Source organism: Rana temporaria, chromosome 1 (assembly GCF_905171775.1).
Source record: "Rana temporaria chromosome 1, aRanTem1.1, whole genome shotgun sequence".
NCBI classification, from domain to species: Eukaryota; Metazoa; Chordata; class Amphibia; order Anura; family Ranidae; genus Rana; species Rana temporaria.
This window is the reverse complement of record NC_053489.1, coordinates 5277127-5302704: the sequence shown is the minus strand read 5'-3', so window position 1 is coordinate 5302704 and position 25578 is coordinate 5277127. Positions and strand designations below refer to the sequence as shown.

The following is a 25578-nucleotide window of genomic DNA, read 5'->3' as shown; positions in this document are numbered from 1 at the left end:
TATACCCATGGTATTTGGGTCCTTGCTTAATCTTGACCAGTTCAGTATATGTGTTGTTCCCCCAAAGAGGACTATACTCGGTGAACCCTGTTACTTTCTGGAGCTGTTTGGCCTTATTCCATACCTTGTAAAGGAGTGAGTAGGTGGGCATGCGTTTATTGGGTTATTGAAACTGCTGGGCCTCCAGCCTCTCAGGTATCGTGTCGGCTCCCGAGCCTTGCAACTAAAGCTGGGCCGAGGAGCCCACAGGCAATGGGACCATAGCTCCTATCACGTACTGTAACTGTGCGGCCAAGTAATATATCCAAGGATTGGGTAGGGCAAGGCCCCCCCTCCTTTGGACGTTGTAATTGCTCTAGTTTGATCCTAGGAGGTTTGGTGTGCCATAACAATTGCCTAAAGTTAGACAGAGTTAACAACTCAAAATATTTTAAGCGTAATAACTACTGGTGTATTGTGGAGCAGATATAACAGCTGCAGCATTAGAATAATCTTAATAAGGTTTGTCTTGCCAGCTAGGGACATTTTTAGCTTGTTCCAGATATGTATCTTGTCTCTAAACCGGGTCAGTAGGGGATAGACATTAAATTGACAAAAATCTGTTATTTTAGGGGATACATGAACACCCAGATATTTGAAAGATGACACTACGGGGACAGGGCAAGGGAGCCTCCCACCAGGCATGGGTGTCTCATCTAGAAACATCAGGGCTGATTTTGACCAGTTGATGGTAAGGCCTGAAAATCATCCGAAGTCAGTGATAAGAGTCAATGAGTTGTCCGCATCCTCTAGGAAGAGGAGCATGTCGTTGCCGTAAAGCATGATTTTCTCATGCATGTCGCCATATCTGAAGCCCCTGACCGAAGGGCAGCTCCTCACCTGGGCTGCCAGGCACTCAATGGCCAGGGCAAAGAGCAGGGGGGACAGGGGACATCCCTGTCTGGTCCCCCTTCCCAGTGCAAAGGCATGAGATATCCTATCGGACATGCATATGGCCGCCTGTGGCACGTCATACAGAAGTTTCACCCACCTCAGGAAATTGGGTCCGAATCCAAACTTAGCCAGCACAGCCCAGAGATACTGCCAGCCAACACTGTCGAATGCCTTATTGGCATCAAGAGACAACAGTGCCCTGTGGCTGACGGAGTCCAACGGGGTCTGCATGGTTCAAGTGTAACCCGCCTGGTCCGGATGGATGATGGACAGGATAATCTTATTAACCCTCATAGCCAGTACCTTAGTCAGAATTTTAGCATCGCTTTGCAGCAGCGAAATGGGCCTATACGAGCCGGGATCCTTTCCTGATTTTAGTAAAAGGATAACATTAGCCCTTGTCATGGATGGGGTAATTTTCCCGACTTGAACGAGGAGTTAAAAACTTCGAACAATTTGGGCAGAATCACCTCTCCGTATTGTGTGTACACCTCCATGGGGATCCCATCATCCCCCTGGGGCCTTGCATGTGGGAAAGGAGGCAGCCGCCTTCCTTAGCTCGTCTAGAGTGAGTAGAGCCTCCATCTCTGCCTGCGCCCGGCTGCCCAGAGACTGAAGGGCCACAGCACCCACATATTGTTGCAGTTCCTCATCAGTATAAGCATTACATGATTTATACAGTTCAGTGTAGAAAGTGTCTAATTCTGCTATAATCAGCTCTGGGTCATTCACCAGCCATCCCTGAGAGCCACGGATCGCTCCTATGGCGGGGGACGCCTGCTGAGACCTGGCAATTCTGGCCAAACGTTGGCCAGTCTTCTCCCCCTCCTCATAGTAGGACTGCTTGGTGAAGAATCGATTTCGTTCCACCGCGGAGGCTCTCAACCGGTCCAGGGAGTCCTCGCAGAATCCGTGGGGTCTAGGACGAATGTTCCAACTGCTTCACCTGGTCTTTAATCTGCTCTAAAAGAGCAGACAAATTGCGTTTTGATTGACGTAATTTCATTAATAAATGTGCCCCTCAGACAAGCCTTAAAAGCATCCCAGCACACTGTCAGATCATCGCTACCTCGGTTTTCTAAAAAGTATTGTTCTATCTGGTGCACTACGCGTTTGTGGGATTTAAACAGCTTTAGCCAGAAGGCATTCAATTTCCATGGGGCCCTGGGCAGGGAAGAGACCAGGCAAGTAACAAGATAGGCAACCAACGGAGAATGGTCAGATACCCCCCTGGGAAAGTATTCCACTCTGGGGGCCATATGTAGAACCTGTGGGGACCCCACACAAAGATCTATGCGGGATAGTGACCCATGTGTTTTTGAAAAACAGGAGAATTTCTTGGTTGTCGGGTACCTAGCCCTCCACACATCAATCCAGACCACCTCCCCCAGTAGTCGGCTCAATACAGTGCCCCTGCCCCCCTGTGGTAATTGGGCCGGCGGGTGTCTATCCATTCTGGGATCCAGACAGCCATTGAAATCCCCCATGATCATAATGGGAACGTCAGGTTTATCGACCAGGTAAGAGAGGAGAAGCTGTAAAACCTCCCTAAAAAAAGGGGGGTATATACACAAAAGCAATTATCATTGTCACAGTAAATACTTTGCAATATAAAAAAACATATCTCCCGAGGGTGTCCACAGCCATGTCAATTTCCTGGTAGGTCAAGGATTTGTGCACCAGTACACTCACCCCCGGGAATATGAGGTGTGAGTGGAATGGTAGGCCTTGCCCACCCAGGAAAATCCCAGGCAGCCAACTGTGTCCCTCGTAAGGTGGGTCTCCTGAAACCCCACAATAGTTGGGAGGAACTTTTTCAGACAAGAGCTGACCATGGTACGTTTCAACGGATCATGGACACCACGAACGTTCCAAGTCAGGGGTGGTGGCCATGGCGGGTGGAAAAAAATTCACGCCCATGGGCCAGAGGCCACAGCATAGGGTTCCAGGGTCTGGGGGCTGGGGCAACCTGCCCTACCCGGGCACCAGACTCTTTCAGCATTTGGGTCGCTGCAGGTGGGCACAACCACCAACACGGCTGGCAGGAGAGCAGAAAGCAGAAGTTCATCAAGTAATGCAACATCATGAGCAAAAGAAAATTGAACATACAGTCCTGAACAGACCCCTCGGGCCCGTGTAGCCCCCTGTCCGGGTTGGAGGCAAGCCGCCTCCAACTAACCACAGCGGGTGGGCCCAACAGGTGATCCGTGCCAACCGGGCACCAAGAAACATGTCCCTTTAACTGGGACTCAAAGTAGTCATAGGAGCCAAGATGGGCGTAGATCCCCCACTGTAGGTCAGATTCCAGTGGAGATACATTTTCAAAGCTCTTATCAAGCGCCAACGATGTAAAAACTTGTAAGATCCAGTTTCGTAAATTATAGACTTATCTTATCTGCGGGTAACATGCCGACCTCGCGGGAAGGAGTGCAGGGCCTCAGTCTCCCATATCTGCATCTCGTTGCCTCCTTAGATCTTGCTCATTGCGATCTAGCCACTCAGCTGCCTCTGCGGCGGATTCAAAAAAGGTAGCATGTCCTCTGAATGTAACCCGCAGCTTGGTCGGGTATAACATGGCATAGGTAACTTGGATCCACTGCAGGCACTTCTTCACCACAGCAAATTTGGCTCTCTTAAGTTGCACCTCAGCTGAGAAGTCCGGGTAGAACGATATTTTAGCTCCATTTTAATGCACAGCTCCTCTTTCGCTGGCCAGTTGAAGTATGATCTCTCTGTCTCTGTAATTTAAAAGCCTGGCCAGCATGGATCTGGGTGAACTGCCAGGGGTAAGGGGTCTGGGAGGCGTGCAGTGTGCCCTTTTTAACCGCAACCAGCTTGGTGAATGCCTCCTTGCTGAAGATTTCCTGGAGCCACGTTTCTGTAAAGGCCGTGGGGTCCCTACCCTCCACCCTCTCAGGGAGCCCCACGATGTGGACATTGTTCCTCCTTAGGCGGTTCTCAATGTCGTCGGTTTTTGCAGTGGCCTGTGCTGATTGCTGTAGTGCTGATCTAGTATCCCTGGTAAGGGGTGGTAGCTGGTCCTCCACCTCACTGATCCGTCCCTCCACAGCCGTGGTCCTCTCTCTGATTTTCTGAAGGTCATGCCTCAGGAGAGACACCGTCTCAGTGAGCTCCCCAAACTGCACCTTTAAGTCATCAACCAAGGCTGTCACAGAGGTTGTGCATCTCTGCACAGCACAAAGGATTTCACTCAGCATGGGCTGGGGAGCATCATCTTGCAGCTCCACAAATATGTCATGTATATGATCAGAGGAGTTCTATAGTGGCAGTGTGTCATCCATAGCCGAGGCGCCATTTTGCTCCTGAGCCCCCTGTGTCCGGGTCTGAGGCGGTGGAGTAGGAGAGCTGGCGGGGGCCTGCAGCTTTTGGGCATAATACAGCATATCTTTGGGGGGTTCCTTCCCTTGCTGTTTCTGTGCTTTAAGAGACTTACCGCCCAACTCAGGTGGTTTGTCTACTCCATGCGCTGCCTTCTGTGGCTGAGAGGACCAGCCACCATCCTGGGTGTCCATAGCCGCCGCCGCTGCAGCTCCTTTCTCGGTTTAGCGAGTCATCCGAGGCTTCGCCAACAGCCGATTCTCCCACCGCTGTGGCCGGTAAGGTAAGCCTGTGCCTTTAGGCCGAATGTCGGTATAGGAATAGTTCGGGAACAGGATCAGAGGAGGATCGTTAGCGGGAGCTCCGTGTAGTGCGACCGCTCACATGCCCGTCTAGGTCACGCCCCCCGCAGTAAATATGTTTAGCCCTGCTATTTCCCCAAAGCTTCCCAATAGGGCTGTTAAAAATGTAAAAAAACAAAAATCCCCCCATCTCTTTTACTAATGCCCCCAGCTCTCTCACCAATGCCCCCCTCCTCTCTCAGTAATGCCCCCAGCTCTCACCAAAGCCCCCCAGCTCTCTCAACGATTCCCCCCTTCTCCAAATTAAACAAATAAAACAATTTGGTTTGTTCACACCTTGGTTTCTAAAGAGCAATTGGCATTCAGATTTCTCTTCAGAGAGCATTTGACAGGCAGTAAGGAAACATTATATGGCCTCCGCCCCACCTTTTTTTTCCTTTAACCCTCACATGCCACAACTGTCCCCTCCCGGCAATCAACATTTAACCACACCCACTTTTGCTGCAACACACTACACGTGCTACAGGTCGCTTTCCCCCTAAAGTGTCCCTCATTCTCAGCTTCAAAAGTTGGGAGGTATGTGATAAGGTTACATTTCTGTCGTGGAATATCAGAGGGTTGCATAACAAATACATAACAAATACAAAAGGGCTTTTATTTTCCAATATTGCATATTGTTTTTCTGCAGGAGACTCACCTGCAATCATATCCTACCTTTGCGTAGGCCATGGATTCAGAGAGCCCTGCACTCAACTTATTCAGCATTTGCTAGGGGTGTCTCCATTCTAATTAGCAAGGCTACCCCATGAACAATCCACCAGGTGATCTTGGACCCAGGGGGTCGATACATGACGGTAGTTCTGAATGTTTGTTAATTGCAAACTATTGTTGGTAAATGTTTATTTGCCTCCTCCTTTTCAGGTCCAGATACTTTATGATCTACTGGCTAAAGTGGCCCAATTGTATAACCTTCCTATTGTCTTGATGGGTGATTTTAATGCTGTGCTAGACGCAGCATTGGACTATGCCAATCAGAACAGAATGGGTAACTCTGACTTTGTCAGTTGGGCAAATGTAGCGGGGCTATTAGAGTTATGGCATTGGAAGCATCCGGCAGTCAGGTGCTTCTTTCACATATCCACAGCCCATAGATCCTCGGCCAGGATAGATCTAGCTTTTGGCAATTGACTTTTGTTGCCGTTCCTGCCTGAAATAGAATATTTGGTGGGGGGTTTATCTGACCATAACCCTCTTTATCTTACCCTGACCTTTCCAACAGTGGCAAAAGGGGGAGGATGGCGGTTGTCACCCAGCTGGTTACAAAGGGCCAGATTCACAGAAGAGATACGACGGCGTATCTGCTGATACGCCGTCGTATCTCTGTTTCTATCTATGCGACTGATTCATAGAATCAGTTACGCATAGATAGCCAGAAGATCCGACAGGTGTAACTGTTTTACACTGTCGGATCTTAGGATGCAGTACCGCGGCCGCCACTGGGGGGAGTTTGCGTCGTAAACCAGCGTTGGGTATGCAAATTAGGAGTTACGGCGATCCACGAAGATTTTTCCCGTTGTTACGGCGTCGCAAGTGTTAGATTTCCATTGCAAAGATAGGGCACCTTTAACATGGTGTAAAAGTACTCCAACATGTTAAAGTATGCCCGTCTTTCCCGCGTCGCTTTTGATTTTTTTTGTACATTTTTTATTTTTCCTGGCGTAAGTCTTTTTTCACAAAACTTTGGCGCGTCGTAATTTCGCGCAAAGCACGTCGGGAAATTTGCGACGGGAGCATGCGCAGTACGTCCGGCGCGGGAGCGTGCCTAATTTAAATGGTACCCGCCCCATTTGAATTGGGCCGCCTTGCGCCGGACCTGTTTACGATACACCGCCGCAAATTTCCAGGTAAGTGCTTTGTGGATCGGGCACTAAATTGGAAAAATTGCGGCGGTGTAGCGTAAACCGGTTACGTTGCGCTGCGCCCGCTCTACGTGAATCTGGCCCAAAATGAGCAGGTGTCTGCCCAACTAGAGGAATCGATTAAGTGATATTGGACTTCTAATTCTGAATTAGCAGATCCGCCTATAGTGTGAGATGCATTCAAGGCTATGGCTAGGGGGGGATTTATCTCTGCAATTAAAACGGCTTGTTCAGTGAGTGTCTAAGACACCAAGGTTGTAGCCACAATAGGCCGCAATGCAGACACCAGCATGGTAAACATGGAGTGGGTGAGCGCCCCGGACCTCTTATCAGTATGGTCCTTGAAGGCAGGGGTCCCTTCTATAGGGAGAGTGGTCACCCTTTTAACCAGGCAACCAGGGGGCCACTATCGGAGAAGACCATTTTTTCCAAGAGGCTCTCCTCAAAGGGGTACCGAACCACCAGGCGCTGAGGAACTACAAAGGACTTCTGCGGCTTACCCCATTCCTAATCAATGAACTTGTCAAAAAAAAGGACTGTAACGGTATGGCCCGTGGGACCCAGAGGCTCTTGAAGGATGTGGGGTACTCCTGTGTCAGCTTCACCAATGACTCTTGCGTCTAGGGTCATCCTATGTCCACTAGGGGCATAGAATGACTGAGAAATTATATCTCAGATTACATGAGTTGGGACAGTAATGATAATTCATGTATTGCAGGATATCTTGAAATATTATAAGTTGTTCATTCTGAACCCAACAGGTCAATAGAGTGTCTCCTTCAATGTGGAACATAGACTGTTGAGGTGCTAATTAAGTCTGGTACTGTGGTGATGTGAATTGGAGCTTGGTAGACAGCCTGGCTTCTAAAGACCTTTTCATGGTGCTATGCTAATGACACTGTATTGTGTGAAAGTATATTGATGATAATATGTGTTGTGACTTAGCACCCTCTAAAGGTCAGACGTCTGACTTATGTTTACTAAAGGAATGTGCATTGGAGACTCGTTAGCACCCATTGTGTGATGTTGTGGGTGGAGTGTGTCATTGTCCCTTTGATTACTGCAGCATGCTTTTTGGTTGCTGACTGTATTAAACAGAGCCTGAGTTTGTCATTAAAGTCTATCTGTTTGGAACCAGAGAACAGAGCTGTGTGTGTCTCGTTCTAAGGTAAAATCCAGCCAGAAACCTGAAAAAAAAACATTGGAGACCTCTTAGAGAGGGCCGACTACCCATCCCGCAAAAGCGGAAACCCGTCTATGTGGGAAGGGGTGGAGGCGCAAAGGGCATCACCCCTGCCCCTTGCAAGTAAGCATACCGAAAAAAAAAATGATAGGTAAAGTTCCTGGATTAAAATTACACACAGGTGGACTCTATTAACTAATTAGATGACTTCTGAAGGTAATTGGTCCCACTAGATTTTAGTTAGGGGTATCAGCATAAAGGGGGATGAATACAAATGCCCCCCCACACTTTTTACATATTTATTTTCACACTCACCCCTCATTCATGTTTCTGAAGCCTTATTATAACACTGTATATAATACAGTAAGCCATCTCATAGCACATACACACTTACATACAACACACTGTCTAAATTCAAAGTCATTCATAGAACGGCACATTTTACTAGGAGTAAGAAATCTCTGATTTGTATTATGAGAACATTCATTTGCTACTGTGATGTGAAGAGTATTTTTAGCAATGAAAGGATATAAAGGAAGATGCTTATAATATACTGTAGATACAATTGGATACATTGATAGAAGCAATTTTAAAGGCAATTGGGGTGGATTTATTAAAGGCAAATAGATTGTGCACTTTCAAAGTACAGTTGTACCGTATTTTCCGGCGTATAAGACGACCTTTTGGATGCAAAAAATGCATCCAAAGTCGGGGGTCGTCTCATACGCCGGATCTGTCTCCGTCAGGCTGCGGGCATCCATGTTTCAGGCTGCGGGCATCCATGATTCAAAAGCCGCGCCTCCTCCTCAGACTGTTCCGTGATAGGCGGAACACTACTTTTACCAGCAGGGCCTCTGTTCAGTGTTCCGCCTATCACGAATGCATTCTCATCCTCGGACGAGAGGACATCCGTGATAGGCGGAACACTGAACAGAAGCACTGCTGGGAAAAGTAGTGTTCCGCCTATCACGGAACAGTCTGAGGAGGAGGCGCGGCTTTTGAATCATGGATGCCCGCAGCCTGAAACATGGATGTCCACAGCAAAAAATTAAGGTAGGGAGATCGTCTTGGCCAGCACAGTAAAGGCATGTGATGGACAGTGGAGGCATGGAATGGCACAGTGGGGGCATGGAATGGCACAGTGGGGGCATGGAAGGGCACAGTGGGGGCATGGAATAGCACAGTGGGGGCATGGAATGGCACAGTGGAGGCATGGAATAGCACAGTGGGGGCATGGAATGGCACAGTGGAGGCATGGAATGGCACAGTGGGGGCATGGAATGGCACAGTGGGGGCATGGAATGGCACGGCACAGTGGGGCATCTAATGGCACGGCACAGTGGGGCATGTAATGGCATGGCACAGTGGGGCATGTAATGGAATGGCACAGTGGAGGCATGGAATGGCACAGTGGAGACATGGAATGGCACAGTGGGGGCACGGAATGGCACAGTGGGGGCACGGAATGGCACGGTACAGTGGGGAATGTAATGGCACGGCACAGTGGGGCATGTAATGGAATGGCACATTGGGGGCATGGAATGGAATGGCACAGTGGGGGCATGGAATGGCACAATGGGGCATGGAATGGAATGGCACAGTGGGGCATGTAATGGAATGGCACAGTGGGGCATGTAATGGAATGGCACAGTGGGGCATGTAATGGAATGGCACAGTGGGGCATGTAATGGAATGGCACAGTGGGGCATGTAATGGAATGGCACAGTGGGGCATGTAATGGAATGGCACAGTGGGGCATGTAATGGAATGGCACAGTGGGGCATGTAATGGAATGGCACAGTGGGGCATGTAATGGAATGGCACAGTGGGGCATGTAATGGAATGGCACAGTGGGGCATGTAATGGAATGGCACAGTGGGGGCATGGAATGGCACAGTGGGGGCATGGAATGGAATGGCACAGTGGGGCATGTAATGGAATGGCACAACATTTTTCCTGGAAAAATAGGGGGTCGTCTTATACGCCGGCAAATACGGTACGTATTTTCCCCAGAGCTTAGTGAATGTGGTGAAGTTCTGCCGATTTCCATCATCCAATCATGTGCAAGAATAATGTTTATTTTCCTTGCATCTGATTGAGTATTCTTTGCAAAATGAAGCTTCACCACATTTGCTAAGCTCTGGGGAAAATTAGCGCAACTGTCCTTCCAAAGTGTACAGTGTATTTTCCTTTAGAAAATTAACCCCTTTGTGGGTTGTTACATTCTGGTGGGAGAAGTTGTGTAAATGGTTTCCATGGGCCAGATTCTCCAAGATCCCGCGTTGGCCTAGCGCAGTGTTTCTCAATTCCAGTCCTCAGGCCCCCCCAACAGGTCAGGTTTTCAGGATTTCCCTCAGATGAAAAGGCTGTGGTGATTACTAAGGCAGTGAAACTGATCAAATCACCTGTACAAAATAATGGAAATCCTGAAAACATGACCTGTTGGGGGGGCCTGAGGACTGGAATTGAGAAACACTGGCCTAGCGTAAGCCATTTACACTACGCCACCGCAACTTACTGGAGCAAGTGCCGTATTCTCCAAGCACTTGCTCCGTAATTTGCGTCGGCGTAGTGTAAATGGCCCGGCGTATGGCCGCGTAATTCAAAGGGGGCGGCTTGTATTCAAATTAAGCGCGCCCCCGTGCCGATTGAAATGCGAATGCGCCGGGCTGAAAAATAGCCCAGTGCGCATGCACCAGCTCATGACGGAAAACGTCAATGACCCCGACGTGTGCGTCATTGACGTAAAGTTGTATTCAAGAACGACTTAGGAAAATGACGTAACCGACGGAAAAAGCCGGCGTGGACCCGACGCCATACTTAACATGGCATACGGCGGACTGGCGGTAAGGTTACCCCTCATATAGCAGGGGAACCTTGCGCTTACGGAAACTACGTACGCGACGCAAATTCGTTCGGGAATCGGCGTATCAGGCTCATTTGCATAGTCAAATGAGACCTGAACGTAAACGCCACCTAGCGGTCAGCGTTGTACTGCATTTAGGATCCGACGGTGTAAGTGACTTACGCCAGTCGGACCCTAGCCTAATTCCGGCGTATCATTGTTTTGTGAATACAAAACAATGATACGCCGGCGGGAATTTCGAATTACGCCGGCGTAACTCTTTTGAGAATCTGGCCCCATATTTTTTGCAGGATGTAATGAAGTGTTGATATGATCAGGTTTATTGGGAGGACTTATATGTTCAGCTGTTTATGATCAGTATGAAGTGATATGTGGACAATTATAAAGGACGGGGGTAATCCATGTTTACAACTATGAGTCAGAGTTCCCCTTTACTTATACATATATTGCTGTAGGCACTTTAGAAATATATTTTTCTTACCTCTGTGTTTAAGACGTTCCGAGATTTTAGTTCCACCAGGGCAGTACGAGGGCCCATGTTCTCCAGGATGTAGGTCAGATCATCTCTATAATACTCGTATATCTTCCTCAGTGATGGATCATCGTATGCAGACAGCCGGTGGCGGAACCTCCCGATATCCTCTAGAAAACACAGATATACATTTTCTGATTTATAAATGATGCAAATTAATATCCAGCATGAATTTTATCTCACCGGAGAAAATGAGCACTGGAGGTGAGAATACATTAATTGCCCTACAATGGGGAATTATGTTTGCACATGCAAGTTAACTAGCTCTAAATCTTCACTGAGAACTTTAACTATTTAACCACTTAAGCCCCGGACCAATATGCTGCTAAATGACCCAAGGCGTTTTTACAATTCGGCACTGCGTCGCTTTAACAGACAATTGCGCGGTCGTGCGACGTGGCTCCCAAACAAAATTGGCGTCCTTTTTTCCCCACAAATAGAGCTTTCTTTTGGTGGTATTTGATCCCCTCTGCGGTTTTTAATAAACAAAAATAGAGCGACAGTTTTGAAAAAAAGGCAATATTTTTTAATTTTTGCTATAATAAATATCCCCCAAAAACATATATAACATTTTTTTCCTCAGTTTAGGCCGATACGTATTCTTCTACCTATTTTTGGTAAAAAAAAATCGCAATAAGCGCTTAACGATTGGTTTGCGCAAAATTTATAGAGTTTACAAAATAGGGGATATTTTTATTGCATTTTTATTAATTAATTTTTTTTTTTTTTTACTACTACTAATGGCGGCGATCAGCGATTTTTTTCGTGACTGCGACATTATGGCGGACACTTCGGACAATTTTGACACATTTTTGGGACCATTGTCATTTTCACAGCAAAAAATGCATTTAAATTGCATTGTTTATTGTGAAAATGACAGTTGCAGTTTGGGAGTTAACCACAGGGGGCGCTGTAGGAGTTAGGGTTCACCTAGTGTGTGTTTACAACTGTAGGGGGGTGTGGCTGTAGGTCTGACATCATCGATCGAGTCTCCCTATAAAAGGGATCACTCGATCGATGCAGCCGCCACTGTGAAGCACGGGGAAGCTGTGTTTACATACGGCTCTCCTCGTTCTTCAGCTCCGGGGAGCGATCGCGACGAAGCGGCCATAAACGAATAGCCGCGCCGTCATCCCGGATCGCTCCCAGAGGGAATCTGCCCGCCACATGTACCGGGGGGGGTCCCGATCGGACCCCCCACCCGCTAGAAGGCAAGGATGTATATATACGTCCTTCTGCCTGTCCGTGCCATTGTGCGGACGTAAATAGTCTGGCGGCGGGCGTTAAGGGGTTAAAGCCTAACTACAGATTAATAAAAAAGTAAAGTTAAAAATATATATATATATATATATATATATATATATATATTTATATTCCTAGATTGTAAGCTCTAACAAGCAGGGCCCTCTGATTCCTCCTGTATTGAATTGTATTGTGACTGTACTGTCTGCCCTCATGATGTAAAGCACTGCGTAAACTGTTGGTGCTATATAAAGCCTGTATAATAATAATAATAATAATAATAATAATAATAATAATAATAATAATAATAATAATAATAATAATAATAATTTATTTAAAATACTCCCCTGCAGTATTTCCTTTTTACCACTAGATGGTGCTCCTCTCCCAGGTAGAATGATGCCCAGTGTCAATCATTGCATTGTCTATGAGCTCAGGGTGTCAAGGACCGCCCCCCTGGGAAGTGACCTCACACCCCTCTGGACTTACAGGGGAATGCTGAAGAGAGTATTGTACATCATTCAGGACCTGCCCACTGCTGAGGACAGAAGAGGACCAGAACACAGAGCCCAGGAATAAAGGAGTGTTTAATGATTTTTACAATGCAAAATGATATCCAAAGGGGATGAAGGGAAATTGGGAGTGATGGAATTGGGTTTTAAGGTTTATTTCTCAGATGAATATAAAGATATATTTTATTAGTTGTTTAATTCTTTGAGAAGCCGGGCCTGTGAAAACATCTTTGAGAAGCCGGGCCTGTGAAAACGTCTTTGAGAACCCGGGCCTGTGAAAACGTCTTTGAGAACCCGGGCCTGTGAAAACGTCTTTGAGAAGCCGGGCCTGTGAAAACGTCTTTGAGAACCCGGGCCTGTGAAAACGTCTTTGAGAACCCGGGCCTGTGAAAACGTCTTTGAGAAGCCGGGCCTGTGAAAACATCTTTGAGAAGCCGGGCCTGTGAAAACGTCTTTGAGAAGCCGGGCCTGTGAAAACGTCTTTGAGAAGCCGGGCCTGTGAAAACATCTTTGAGAAGCCGGGCCTGTGAAAACATCTTTGAGAAGCCGGGCCTGTGAAAACGTCTTTGAGAAGCCGGGCCTGTGAAAACGTCTTTGAGAACCCGGGCCTGTGAAAACGTCTTTGAGAACCCGGGCCTGTGAAAACGTCTTTGAGAAGCCGGGCCTGTGAAAACATCTTTGAGAAGCCGGGCCTGTGAAAACGTCTTTGAGAACCCGGGCCTGTGAAAACGTCTTTGAGAACCCGGGCCTGTGAAAACATCTTTGAGAACCCGGGCCTGTGAAAACATCTTTGAGAACCCGGGCCTGTGAAAACATCTTTGAGAACCCGGGCCTGTGAAAACATCTTTGAGATACATGATACATGTTCCCTCGGGCAAGACCCGGGTTCTCAAAGACGTTTTCACAGGCCCGGCTTCTCAAAGACGTTTTTTTACAGGCCCGGGTTCTCAAAGACGTTTTCACAGGTCCGGGTTCTCAAAGACGTTTTCACAGGCCCGGGTTCTCAAAGACGTTTTCACAGGCCCGGGTTCTCAAAGACGTTTTCACAGGCATACTATAGACACCCAGCAGGTACAATATTTAAAGGAATTTGTCCTTGGCTAAACGCACCCGCAGCTAAAAGCAGTGTACAAATGCAGCTGATCGCTGTGCCCGGAGTCTTGAATTCCAGCAAAACATAAACCTGCTTTTAGCTGCGGCAAAACAGCCGTTCGTCTGAGGCCTTGTACTCACGACCGGATCTGTGCGCTGGAAACTGTCTGCCCGACAGTTTCCGGCGTACAAGGCTGATTTGTGTTTTGTTCCGCTGGCGTGTACACACCAGCGGACCAAATTCCCGTCGTACCGGAACGCGTGCACGTAAACTACGTACGACGTCACTATAAAGGGGAAGACCAAAGTTAATGGCGCCGCCCTCTGTTCCTCTTTTGCTAGTTACGTGTTTGCTCGTGTTAGTGAAGGTTTGGTTAGAGCTGATTCGCGCTTCTCGGTCTCCAGGCTTTGACAGCGTGTATTCACGGGTTCAGTGCGTGTGCTTGCGGTAACGTAGTTGTCATTCGGCTATAGGCAAGCAGGTTGTTTCTGCTTTAGCAGTTGCATCCTGTGCGCTCGTATCTGTTTGTCGCGCGTTTGTCGCAGGTAGTGCTGGATTTGCGAGTGCTTTCTGTTTCAGTGTGTTCTTGACTGACCAGCCGGCCGGTTTGAAGCCATGATGGAGCAGCAGCGTCAATTTTCGCGAGTTGGTGCTGTTTATGGGATGGCTGCTGGATATGTTCATTTGTCCAGTACTTTGGCCAGAAACAGGGGGCGGAGGCGTTTCTGGACCAAGAATTGGTTGCGCCAGCGTGACCAGTTCTCACATATGCCTCTGCTTAGGGAACTCCAGGAGAATAATCCTAATGACTTTAGGAATTTTCTCCGCATGACGGACCCCGTATTCAACCGTCTGCTGGATCTTCTGTCCCCCTATATCACGAGGCAGGACACTGTGATGCGCCAAGCCATCACGGCCGAGCAGAGGCTTATTGCCACGTTGCGGTACCTGGCGACTGGGAGGAGCCTGCAGGACCTCAAGTTCTCGACAGGCATCTCTCCGCAGGCGCTTGGGGTCATCATACCGGACACGTGTGCTGCCATCATCAAAGTTATGCATGAGGAGTATATTAAGGTAAGTTTCCTGGCTCTAATAATGTGGCCAACTAACTTTATTTTTATTTTCCCAGATATGCTGTGTGTTTAACTAACGTTAGCTTTTCTCCCTATGCATGTTGATATCAGCTTTACATGTTTTATTCTTGGCCTACCTGCATATTTGTCCCTTACCCAATATTAACCTGTCCAGCATGCTATCCTAGGGACAAACCCACCTTGCCATTTTTTCAAACAGGACTTTTTGGGGTTTTCCCCCCCCCCCCCCCCCCCTTCAAACTTTTATTGTCCCCATCAGAGGGCTGTGGAGTCTCTTAATGAAGTGGCCCTATATATTTCATTTTCCAAATTCTCCATGCACATTTTTCTAATGCAATTTTAATACTGTGAACTGTCACAAGGATGCTTGTAGGATGTATTTGTTACAAAGTACTAAATCTCTAATTTTGTTTGTCCCCACAGCTACCCTCCACACCACAGGAATGGCAGTCTGTGGCTTCCCAATTTGCCCAGCGGTGTGATTTTCCAAACTGCGGTGGAGCAATAGATGGGAAACACGTCCGCATTGTGCCCCCACCCCGCTCGGGGTCCTACTATTATAATTACAAGGGTTATCATAGTATTGTGTTGATGGCGGTGGTGTCGGCACAGTATGAGTTTCTATATGTGGACGTGGGGAAGAATGGCCGGATGTCTGATGGGGGAGTGTTCGCACGGACTGATTTCTATGATCGTCTCCAAGCTGGTGGTCTGGCATTGCCACCAGATGAAGATAATGTGGAAGGACTTCCGTTTGTGTTCCTAGCGGACGAGGCTTTCGGGCTTGGTCCTCACCTCATGCGGCCTTTTCCCCAGAGGACCCTCACCTCAGAGAGGAGTGTGTTTAATTTTCGGTTGGCCAGGGCTCGGAGGGTAGTCGAGAATGCCTTTGGGATACTCACCAACCGGTTCCGCCTGTTCAGGACATCGATACATCTGGCGGAATATAAATTGGACACCGTTGTATTTGCCTGCTGCATTTTGCACAACTTTTTACGCAGGCACTCCCAGACGTACCTACCCGACATCGGTTCTGAGGCAAGACTACCCTCAGATCCCCTTCCCGGGCTGGACACTGGTCGCGCTGGCTTGGCCCCCCAATCAGCTCGTGAGGTACGCGACAAATATGTTGAGTACTTCATGGGTCGGGGGGCCATTGCTATGCCAGATCATATTTCTTTCTAATTCGGCCCCCAAAGAAAGGAATATTCTAAAAAATAATAAATAATTAGACCATTGGACTTTATACAGTTGTTTGTCATTAATGCTTTTTCTCTTTTTCTGTCTTCCTGGTTCTCTAACTAACTTCTTCAATTGTAATGCATAATTGATTTCTCCACTTTTAGTAACTAACCACATTTTGCACAGTATTCACTCATCTACAAACAGGGTATTGAGTCTAGAAATAAGAAGCAACTCCATTTGTAAATGTTGAGGTCAAATTTTTTTTATTTTTGCTTGTTCATGACCCCAAAAAAATTTTTTGATTTTTTTCATTACTCCCTGCTTTTGTACTTAGGAGTCTTCAAATGTTTTTAAAAACTTTTTTTTTTTTTCAGGTAATTCAACCAAAAATATTATGCAGATTATACATTTATTAACAAGTTCACTTTTTTTTTCCTCAAATATAGTTAGATTTATTGTTTACATATATATATATATATATAGATTATATTTGGTGGGGTGTTTACCGCCTTAAATTTATTTTTGGCCATATTTTTTAGGCACAAAAAACAATAATTTTGTAACCATTTTTCTTGTTTTTGGTGTGTTTTTCTAAAACAAAATTTTTGGGTGAGAATTTGGAGTCAAATCTCTACTTCACTAAATTCAGTGATTAGAGAGATTTATAATTCTATATATATATTGAAAATAATTTTTGGCGTTGTTTATTCTTTATGGTCTAAACTTTATAGTATCCCAAAATGTTCAACATGGTCAAAAAGTAACAAAATCAAATTCAAAAAATATAAAAACTCACAACAGCAGTCAGTCATGGTGTGCTTTCACACTGGAACACGCCAAAATTGGAAGATACACACATTCAGTGCAAACTCGCCAAATGTCATTGGTTCAACAGACAAATGGCCACATGTGCTATCTGACATCATGGGTGATCAATGTCTGTGTTTTGTGGGAGCAAACCCTTCCTCTCAACTACTTGAGGATGGAGGAGGGGGTTGGACCCACAAAGCACAGACATTAGATATTCTGTGATGGCAGATAGCACATGTTGGCACACTGTGTGTGTATCTTCAAATTTTGGCGTATTCATTATTCAAACTGTTAAAATGTTTGTGGGGGCGGGGGATGGGCGGGGGGTGTTTCAGTCTTTGACACGGCCCATCATGTCAATAATGTTCTTAAAATTTGCTTCGATTACCATCATTCTTTGCCGCATATTGTCCATTTCCGTGCTGCATTCCAAAAGGACATTTGTTACATTCTGTTCCATGAGAAACATCCTTTCACGCATATTGTGCATTTCAGTGCTGCACTCCATTACCTGCTGAATAATTATAGCAGCACTTGCACGTGAAAATATTGGCACACCATCCTCCTCCCCTAAACCAACAAAAAAAAAATGGCATTTACAATATTATTTTTCAATGAGGCCTATCTACATATGTTTTTTGGAATCAAGCTAGGGTGACACTGACCTGATGGGCTTCTCCTTTCCACCTCTTCGACATCTTCTATCACTCCTCCTTCTTCCACCACCTCCCCATCATCTTCAATCACTCCTCCTTCTTCCACCACTTCCCCATCATCTTGGACTCCTCCTTCATCCATCAATCCACCTTCTTTCAATTCGCCAAATTGTTCTTCCGCCACTTGCCCTTCATCTGCTATGACTTCTAAGTCCAAAATTACTTCTTCCTCCTCTCTTCCTTCCTCCTTTCTTCCTTCCTCCTCTCCTTCCACATCCTCCTCTCCTTCCACATCCTCCTCTCCTTCCACATCCTCCTCTCCTTCCACATCCTCCTCTCCTTCCACATCCTCTTCTCCTTCCACATCCTCCTCCTCCTCCACATGTTGAGATGGCAGATTTTGGCCTTGTCTGGCCCTCTCTGCCTCCTCCAAATGCTGGCGACTTCTTTCCCCTGAAATAAACCAAAAAAAATGTAGACTCATCAGCACACAGATATTGGAGAGCATAAATCGCACACATTGCTTAGAAGATGCTTTCATTTAGTTACTTTTATCTTTCACCAAACCTACATTTTGCAATTACTTCTATATGGCAAGCTCTGATCCTGCCCCTTTTTAGCAAAGTGACACACATGGATGTCCCCCCTAAACTGTATTTCTGGGATACCCTACCAAAACCCATTTTTGATTTGGGGAGACACAGGTGCTCTGCATTGCAGATGTGAAAACATCTGCTTTATTACCACTGTTTTTAGAATGAATCCTGTTTGCCTTTCCCATTCTCCTTCTTTTTTTTTATAGAACTAGCTTTTACACAATGTTTACAAACAAAGTTTTTGGCCAGTGAGCCATGTCCAGGTGTGTTGTTCCTGGAATAACCGAGCCTTTCTGATAAACTATGTGATGTTACGTTGTTTACTAAGAACACTGTTTGTAAATATGTAGTTATTTATGTTCTAAAAAATAAATAACAACATGTCTTTAAAATTACAAGCAGGCCAAGGAGGCAGATGGTGAAATATACATGGCAACACATTATTGCAGACAATCACCACCCCCCCCCCCCCCCCAAACCCAATATATATTTACTTACTTTTACGCAGAATTTTAAGTATTTTCTTCATCTGATGTGGCTCCCTCAATTTTAAGTCTGACCATCGTTTCCTCAGCTGTTCCTTGGACCTGGTGATCCCAAACATCCTCTGCATTCTCCTCGCCACCTTGTCCATAATATGTGCCTTTCGGCGGTTAGGGGTCTTGTATGGCCCTAATTCACCATCATAGTCCTTTTTTCGCATGATGTAAACTAACTCCACCATTTCCTGGAACCGCATATTAGTGGCTTTATATCTTCTTTTCCTTGATCGGGACGTCCCTGCCTCTGTCCCTTCACTTGTGGCATGAGAGCATCGTGCCCGCTCGTGTGACATCGCCATCTTTCCTTTCCCACAGAGATTATGGGCGTGGAAAAGATGAATTCTTACGCCATGGGCGGAGAAGAGGGCGGCGTTTAATACATACGCGGAGTGTAGAGAATGCAAACAACGTGTTTACGTCCGTTACGCGGAGAATCTTCGAGCGCATCCAGAACATACACAGTTAACGCCATATTTCCTAAAATCATTGATTAGGGGCCTCGCAAAGGTGACGAGGGCGGGGTTTCATAAATACGCGGAGTGTTAAAAAGGTTTACGCCGTGATTACGCATCTTACGCGGTAATTAGGCGAGCGTGAGAAACGAGGAGCGAGAGACAGGAAGGTAAGGAATTTAAAAATGTGATCAGCAGAGGCCTTGAAAATGTAGACACATGGGATGGGGGTTTGGGCTGTTGGTTGCACCCTTTTTAAGCTATTCTGTCTATGGGGTACCACAATGTTATTTTGGTATCCAAATGCTTTTGGACACCTCACAAAATAGAGATGTGAACAATGCTGTACCTCATTGACAAGTTTTTGAATGGTGTATTCAGATCAGGCAAAGTATTGTTCAAGTGTTGGTTGTACAGAGGTCATTAGGAAGTGTCTTTTATGTCATCCATTGTCAGGGGCATGAGATTTACACATGAAAGAGTGCCTAGATGAAAAATGTCATTTGTAAGCATTGTTTAATTTAATATATTTAAAATATTTACTGCAATGTGAACAATGGCTCTGCATCTAGCAAATCAATGTTTGGTACAAGCAATGCGGCCGAGCTGCCAATCATTGTTTAAACAAGAGAGACTGTGTTTGGAATTAGATATAGGTAATAAATTTGAACACACATATTAGATCAAGGTCAACGCTGATCCTTTGGAATATTTATTTTTCTGTGGTTTATGTTTTTGTAATCTAGACTCAAAAAGAAATATAATTTTTCAAAAATTGAAATGGACCTCCTACAAAGCAAGGAATCTATAGAGGCCTTACTTCAAAAATACCAGGACACGCCCATCCTGTGGAATTCAAAACACTCGTTATATTGCAATAAAGAGGTACGAGCGGCAGCACTAGAAGAGCTAGCAAATTATATGCAAACTTGGGTGCCAGGATGCACTGCCAACATGGTGAAGGATAAACTTGCCAACCTCAGAAGCACATACAGGAGAGCATACAAAGCTAATAAAATCAAAAAATCGGGAGCAGCAGCAAGACAAGCAAAGGAACCCAAACTGTGGTATTATAAACAGATGGCTTTTTTGCGGGACGAAATGGAAGGCAGGAAAACGATGTCCAGTCTTTCTTCCAACCTTTCCTCCATGCTACCTTCCAGCGGACATTCCCCAGATGACCACAGCCCTGCAGAGTCGGAGGAAGAGGGCCTGGCTGACAGAGATGCAGATCTGCCACCCTTCGATGAGGAGGTATAGTAGTTTCCTCTATATTTATGGCCTAAATAATTCTTGGTGGATTAATGATTAGATATTGGAAAAAAACAAACCAAGCTGGAAAAAAACAAACAAAAAGGTGTACAGACAAATAGGTGTCAGGGATGACAACTGCAGGGGTCAGAAGTAGAGTGTATTCAAGTAATAATGAACAGAAAATACTGAACGAAAAACTTGAAAATGAGTGTGGTTTTATTTAGCGAAATTGTAAAAAAATTCCTTTTTTTTACACACAGGAAGAAGAGATCAGCCAGGAGGTGGCAGATCCTCAGGTGTCTGTCAGCCAGGAGGAGGCCGGGGTCAGTGGCAGCCAGGAGGAGGCCGGGGTCAGTGGCAGCCAGGAGGAGGCCGGGGTCAGTGGCAGCCAGGAGGAGGCCGGGGTCAGTGGCAGCCAGGAGGAGGCTGGGCCCAGTGGCCTGCAGCAGGTCCACCCGGCCAGGAGAACCACCACCAGCCAGTCTTCTCCCCCCCAGGTGAGGCCATCAGGCCGAAGGAGGCAGTTGAGGCCTGTGGAGGAGGCAAGCCTCCGCATGATCCAGGAGGCAAGCGCCATCATGAGGGCCCCCCTCAACCCCACAGAGGCCTTCAGTGCCTCATTGGCCCATGATTTAAATGAAGGGGAGGAGGACCAGAGAAGACTGGCAAAGGCCCTGATGAACCAGGTCCTTTGGTGGATGCAGAGGGGCCTGCTGACCCCAGACACTGGGCTATGTGACCCGGCCCGGCTTGCGGAACACCATCCTCCTGCTGCCACATCAACCCCACCTGCAAGACCCCGTGTTCGATCCGCTGGAAGGCTGCCTGGAGGGAAGGCTGGAAAGAGGAGGAAACGTTGATTTTCTGCCTTCCATTTCCTTCCACATAAAGGACATCTTGTTTGTACTACCACAGTTTGGGTTCCTTTGTTTGTGTGCTGCTGCTTAATATTTTTGTGTTTGGCTCCTGAGGCTTGGAAGTTTATCCTTCACCATGTTGGAAATGCAAGTTTGCATATAGTTTGCTATCTATTCTAGTGCTGCCGTTCTTTTTATTTTTTTGTGATGACATTTGCCAGAATAAAAGGCCTTTTGCTTTCATTTGAAAACATGTCTATTGTTTGATATACTGTGGGGATTATTAGGCAGCAAACCTTTAATAAATATACAATGGGTAATTTACAAAGGACACACTCCTTGGGGGGGGGGGGGACATTTGGTGTGCCAACATGGTTTAATATTCTCTAATGAAACACCAAAAAAAAAAAAAAAAATTAAAAATACATGTAAAAAAAAAATAGTTTAAATGGTGACATAACTAGAAACAAAAAAAGAAATTAAAAAAATGCACATTCCTTTACAAAAATGAATACTCTAAATTATGGAGGACCACCAACCAAAACACACGTCTGGCATAGAAAACATTATTAAAGGATTACATCACAAGCAAGAAATGTGACATTTCAGTATGGGACAACTCTATTGAAATTGCATCAGCAAGAGAACGGGGTTATTCTAGCAAGAGAAGAATTAATAAAACGAGGCTTTAAAATGTGGTTTAGTGCGCCTTTTTAAGACATTGTTCTCTTGCTAGAATAAAAGGTTTCTAATGACGAATGTGCCATATCCCAAAGAAACGCGAGTTTTACCTGAACGAGCGCTCCCGTCTCCTCATTTGGACTGAGCATGCGCGGGGTTTTTGTACGCTGCTTTTGTGTACAGACGACCGAACATGTCTGACGGACACGATTCCAGCAGACTGTTTTAAAGCAAGACCAGGAAACAGTTGTTCGTTGGAAAACGGTCTGGCCGACGATTGTTTGCTGGAATTCTGTACGTTACTGCCTACACACGAACGAACATGTCCGCTGAAACTGGTCCGCGGACCAGTTTCAGCAGACATGTTTGGTCGTGAGTACGAGGCCTTAAAGGGGCCTAAGTCTTATTATAAGCTTACCTATAGGTATAAATCAAAACGCGGACTTTACTACCACTTTAACCACTTCCTTACTGGGCACATATACCCCTTCCTGACCAGGTGAAATTTCAGCTTGTGGCACTGCGTCACTTTAACTGACAATTGCGCGGTCGTACGACGTGGCTCCCAAACAAAATTGGCGTCCTTTTTTCCCCACAAATAGAGCTTTCTTTTGGTGGTATTTGATCGCCTCTGTGGTTTTAATTTTTTGCGCTGTAAGCCCCCGTTCACACCTAGGCGTATATACGCCTGTAGTGCGACGCCGCAGCCGCCCCTGAGACGCTGGAGGGATGATTTCACATTGCCCTCTATGGAGATGGTTCACATCTCCACGCTGAACGCCAAACGCCGAACGCCTGCCGCTTGAAAACAAGTCCCGGACCTTTTTTTCAGACGGCTTTCGGCGTTCGGCATAGGAGATGTGAACCATCTCCATAGAGGGGGTAAGGCTGCATTCACAATCGCGGTGTTTTGTCGCCGCAAATCTCGGTACAAAACGCCACAATTTGTCACCGCAATTCGCGAGACAAAACGCCGTGATTTTGTACGCCAAGGTGTGAATGCAGCCTAAACAAAAATTGAGTGACAATTTTGAAAAAAAAAACAATATTTTTTACTTGTTGCTGTAATAAATAGCCCAATTTTTTTTAAAAAACATTTTTTTTCTCAGTCTAGGCGATACGTATTCTTCTACATATTTTTGGTAAAAAATAAATAAATAAATAAAAACGCAAGTAGCGTCTGGTTTGCGCAAAAGTTATAGCACTTACAAAATAGGGGACAGAATTATTATTATTTTTTATAATTTTTTACTACTAATGGCGGCGATCTGCATTTTTTTCGGCACTTTAACAGACAATTGCGCGGTCGTGCGACGTGGCTCCCAAACAAAATTGGCGTCCTTTTTTCCCCACAAATAGAGCTTTCTTTTGGTGGTATTTGATCACCTCTGCGGTTTTTATTTTTTGCGCTATAAACAAAAATAGAGCGACAATTTTGAAAAAAATGCAAAATTTTTTTACTTTTTACTATAATAAATATCCCCCAAAAACATATATAAAAACTATTTTTTTCCTCAGTTTAGGCCGATACGTATTCTTCTAACTATTTTTGGTAAAAAAAAATTGCAATAAGCGTTTATCGATTGGTTTGCGCAAAATTTATAGCGTTTACAAAATAGGGGATAGTTTTATTGCATTTTTATTAATTATTATTTTTTTACTACTAATGGCGGCGATCAGCGATTTTTTTCGTGACTGCGACATTATGGCGGACACTTCGGACAATTTTGACACATTTTTGGGACCATTGTCATTTTCACAGCAAAAAATGCATTTAAAATGCATTGTTTACTGTGAAAATGACGATTGCGGTGTTCACCTAGTGTGTGTTTACAACTGTAGGGGGGTGTGGCTGTAGGAATGACATCATCGATCGAGTCTCCCCTATAAAAGGGATCACTCGATCGATGCAGCCGCCACAGTGAAGCACGGGGAAGCCGTGTTTACATACGGCTCTCCCCGTTCTTCAGCTCCGGGGAGCGATCGCGACGAAGCGGCTATAAACGAATAGCCGCGCCGTCGTCCCGGATCGCTCCCCGCGGGAATCCGACCGCCGCATGTAGCGCGGGGGGGTCTCGATCGGACCCCCACCCGCTAGAATGCAAGGACAGACATGTACGCCCATGTGCCTGTATGTGCCATTCTGCGGACGTACATTTACATGCGGCGGTCGGGAAGGGGTTAAAGAGACACTTCAGTCCCCTTTAGCTTTGTCTCCATGTCCCCCTCCTCCAGCACCATTATCCTGGTCACTCTGCCTGTGCCAAGGGACTCCGCCCAGCCTTCTGATCCCAGCAGAGGCAGCATTGTCACCCTGGGATATCTCTCCCCGGAAGTGGATGCAAATACCTGTGGTACCCGCACCCCCCTCCCCCCCTGAAAGATGCCAATTGTGGGGAGGAATCCGATGAGCGGAAGTTGCACTTTAGGGTGGGAAACCCGGCCGTGTGTAGGGGGGAGAAAGATACTGAGCAGGTTCTTGGTTTTCCCCTCAGGGTTTCCCGGCTGACTTTTTCCCGCCGCGCATCACGCTCAAACTGCAGAATAAAAAAACGTTTAACGGTAACATTACACAACTTTGCAGCAGTACAAAAACATCAAACATTCTAAAAAGAGGCGAACGCCGCGTACAGACGATCGCACATTCCGACAACAAAACCGCGGATACATTTCCGACGGATTATCGGCTCAAACTTGTCTTGCATACACACGGTCGCACAAATGTCGTGGGAAATTGCGAACGCCAAGAACGCGGTCACGTACAACACGTACCATGGCACAAAAAAACGAAAGTTCCATACCCAGTGCGCCACCCTCTGGGCTCCTTCTGCCGATCTCGTGTTAGTAGAAGTTTGGTGAGAGACGATTCGCGCTTTTCAGTCTTCGCGCTTTTCAGTCTTCGCGCTTTTCAGTCCGTTGCGGCGTGACGAATGTGCCGTCTCCGTTACCAACGCTACTTTTACCAGACCGAGCGCTTCCGTCTCGTACTTCTGTGGAATTTTGTGCGTCGGAATTGTCTACACACGATCGGAATTTAAGAGAACGGATTTTGTTGTTGGAAAATTTGAGAACCAGCTCTGAAAATTTGGTTGTCGTAAATTCTGACAGAAAATGTCGATGGAGCCTACACACGGCCGGAATTTCCGACAACAAGCTCCCATTGAACATTTGTTGTCGGGGGCGTGTGTACGCACCATAACTGTTCAGGAAACTTTGCGTTTGAATGTAAAAAAGTTAACATGTTAACATGCTAAGGGCCAAGGCTGGCTCTCTTTTTACAAGCGATGTTGCCTTATTCCTCCCGGGAACACCAATGATGGGGCACTATTCCTCCCGGGAACACCAATGATGGGGCACTATTCCTCCCGGGAACACCAATGATGGGGCACTATTCCTCCCGGGAACACCAATGATGGGACACTATTCCTCCCAGGAACACCAATAATGGGGCACTATTCCTCCCGGGAACACCCATGATGGGGCACTATTCCTCCCGGGAACACCCATGATGGGGCACTATTCCTCCCGGG

General features: G+C 46.3%; 1 protein-coding gene across 3 annotated transcripts in view; it reads right to left on the bottom strand.

The window, feature by feature from the left end:
* The window catches only part of LOC120922844 (NACHT, LRR and PYD domains-containing protein 12-like), a 233827-nt gene that overhangs the window by 188738 nt on the left and 19511 nt on the right, over window positions 1–25578 (bottom strand). For all 3 annotated transcript variants that reach the window (XM_040334845.1, XM_040334901.1, XM_040334856.1), the window contains exon 3: window positions 11024–11184. In XM_040334845.1, the coding sequence (XP_040190779.1) occupies window positions 11024–11184 (161 nt within the window). The remainder of the gene's footprint in view (window positions 1–11023; window positions 11185–25578) is intronic.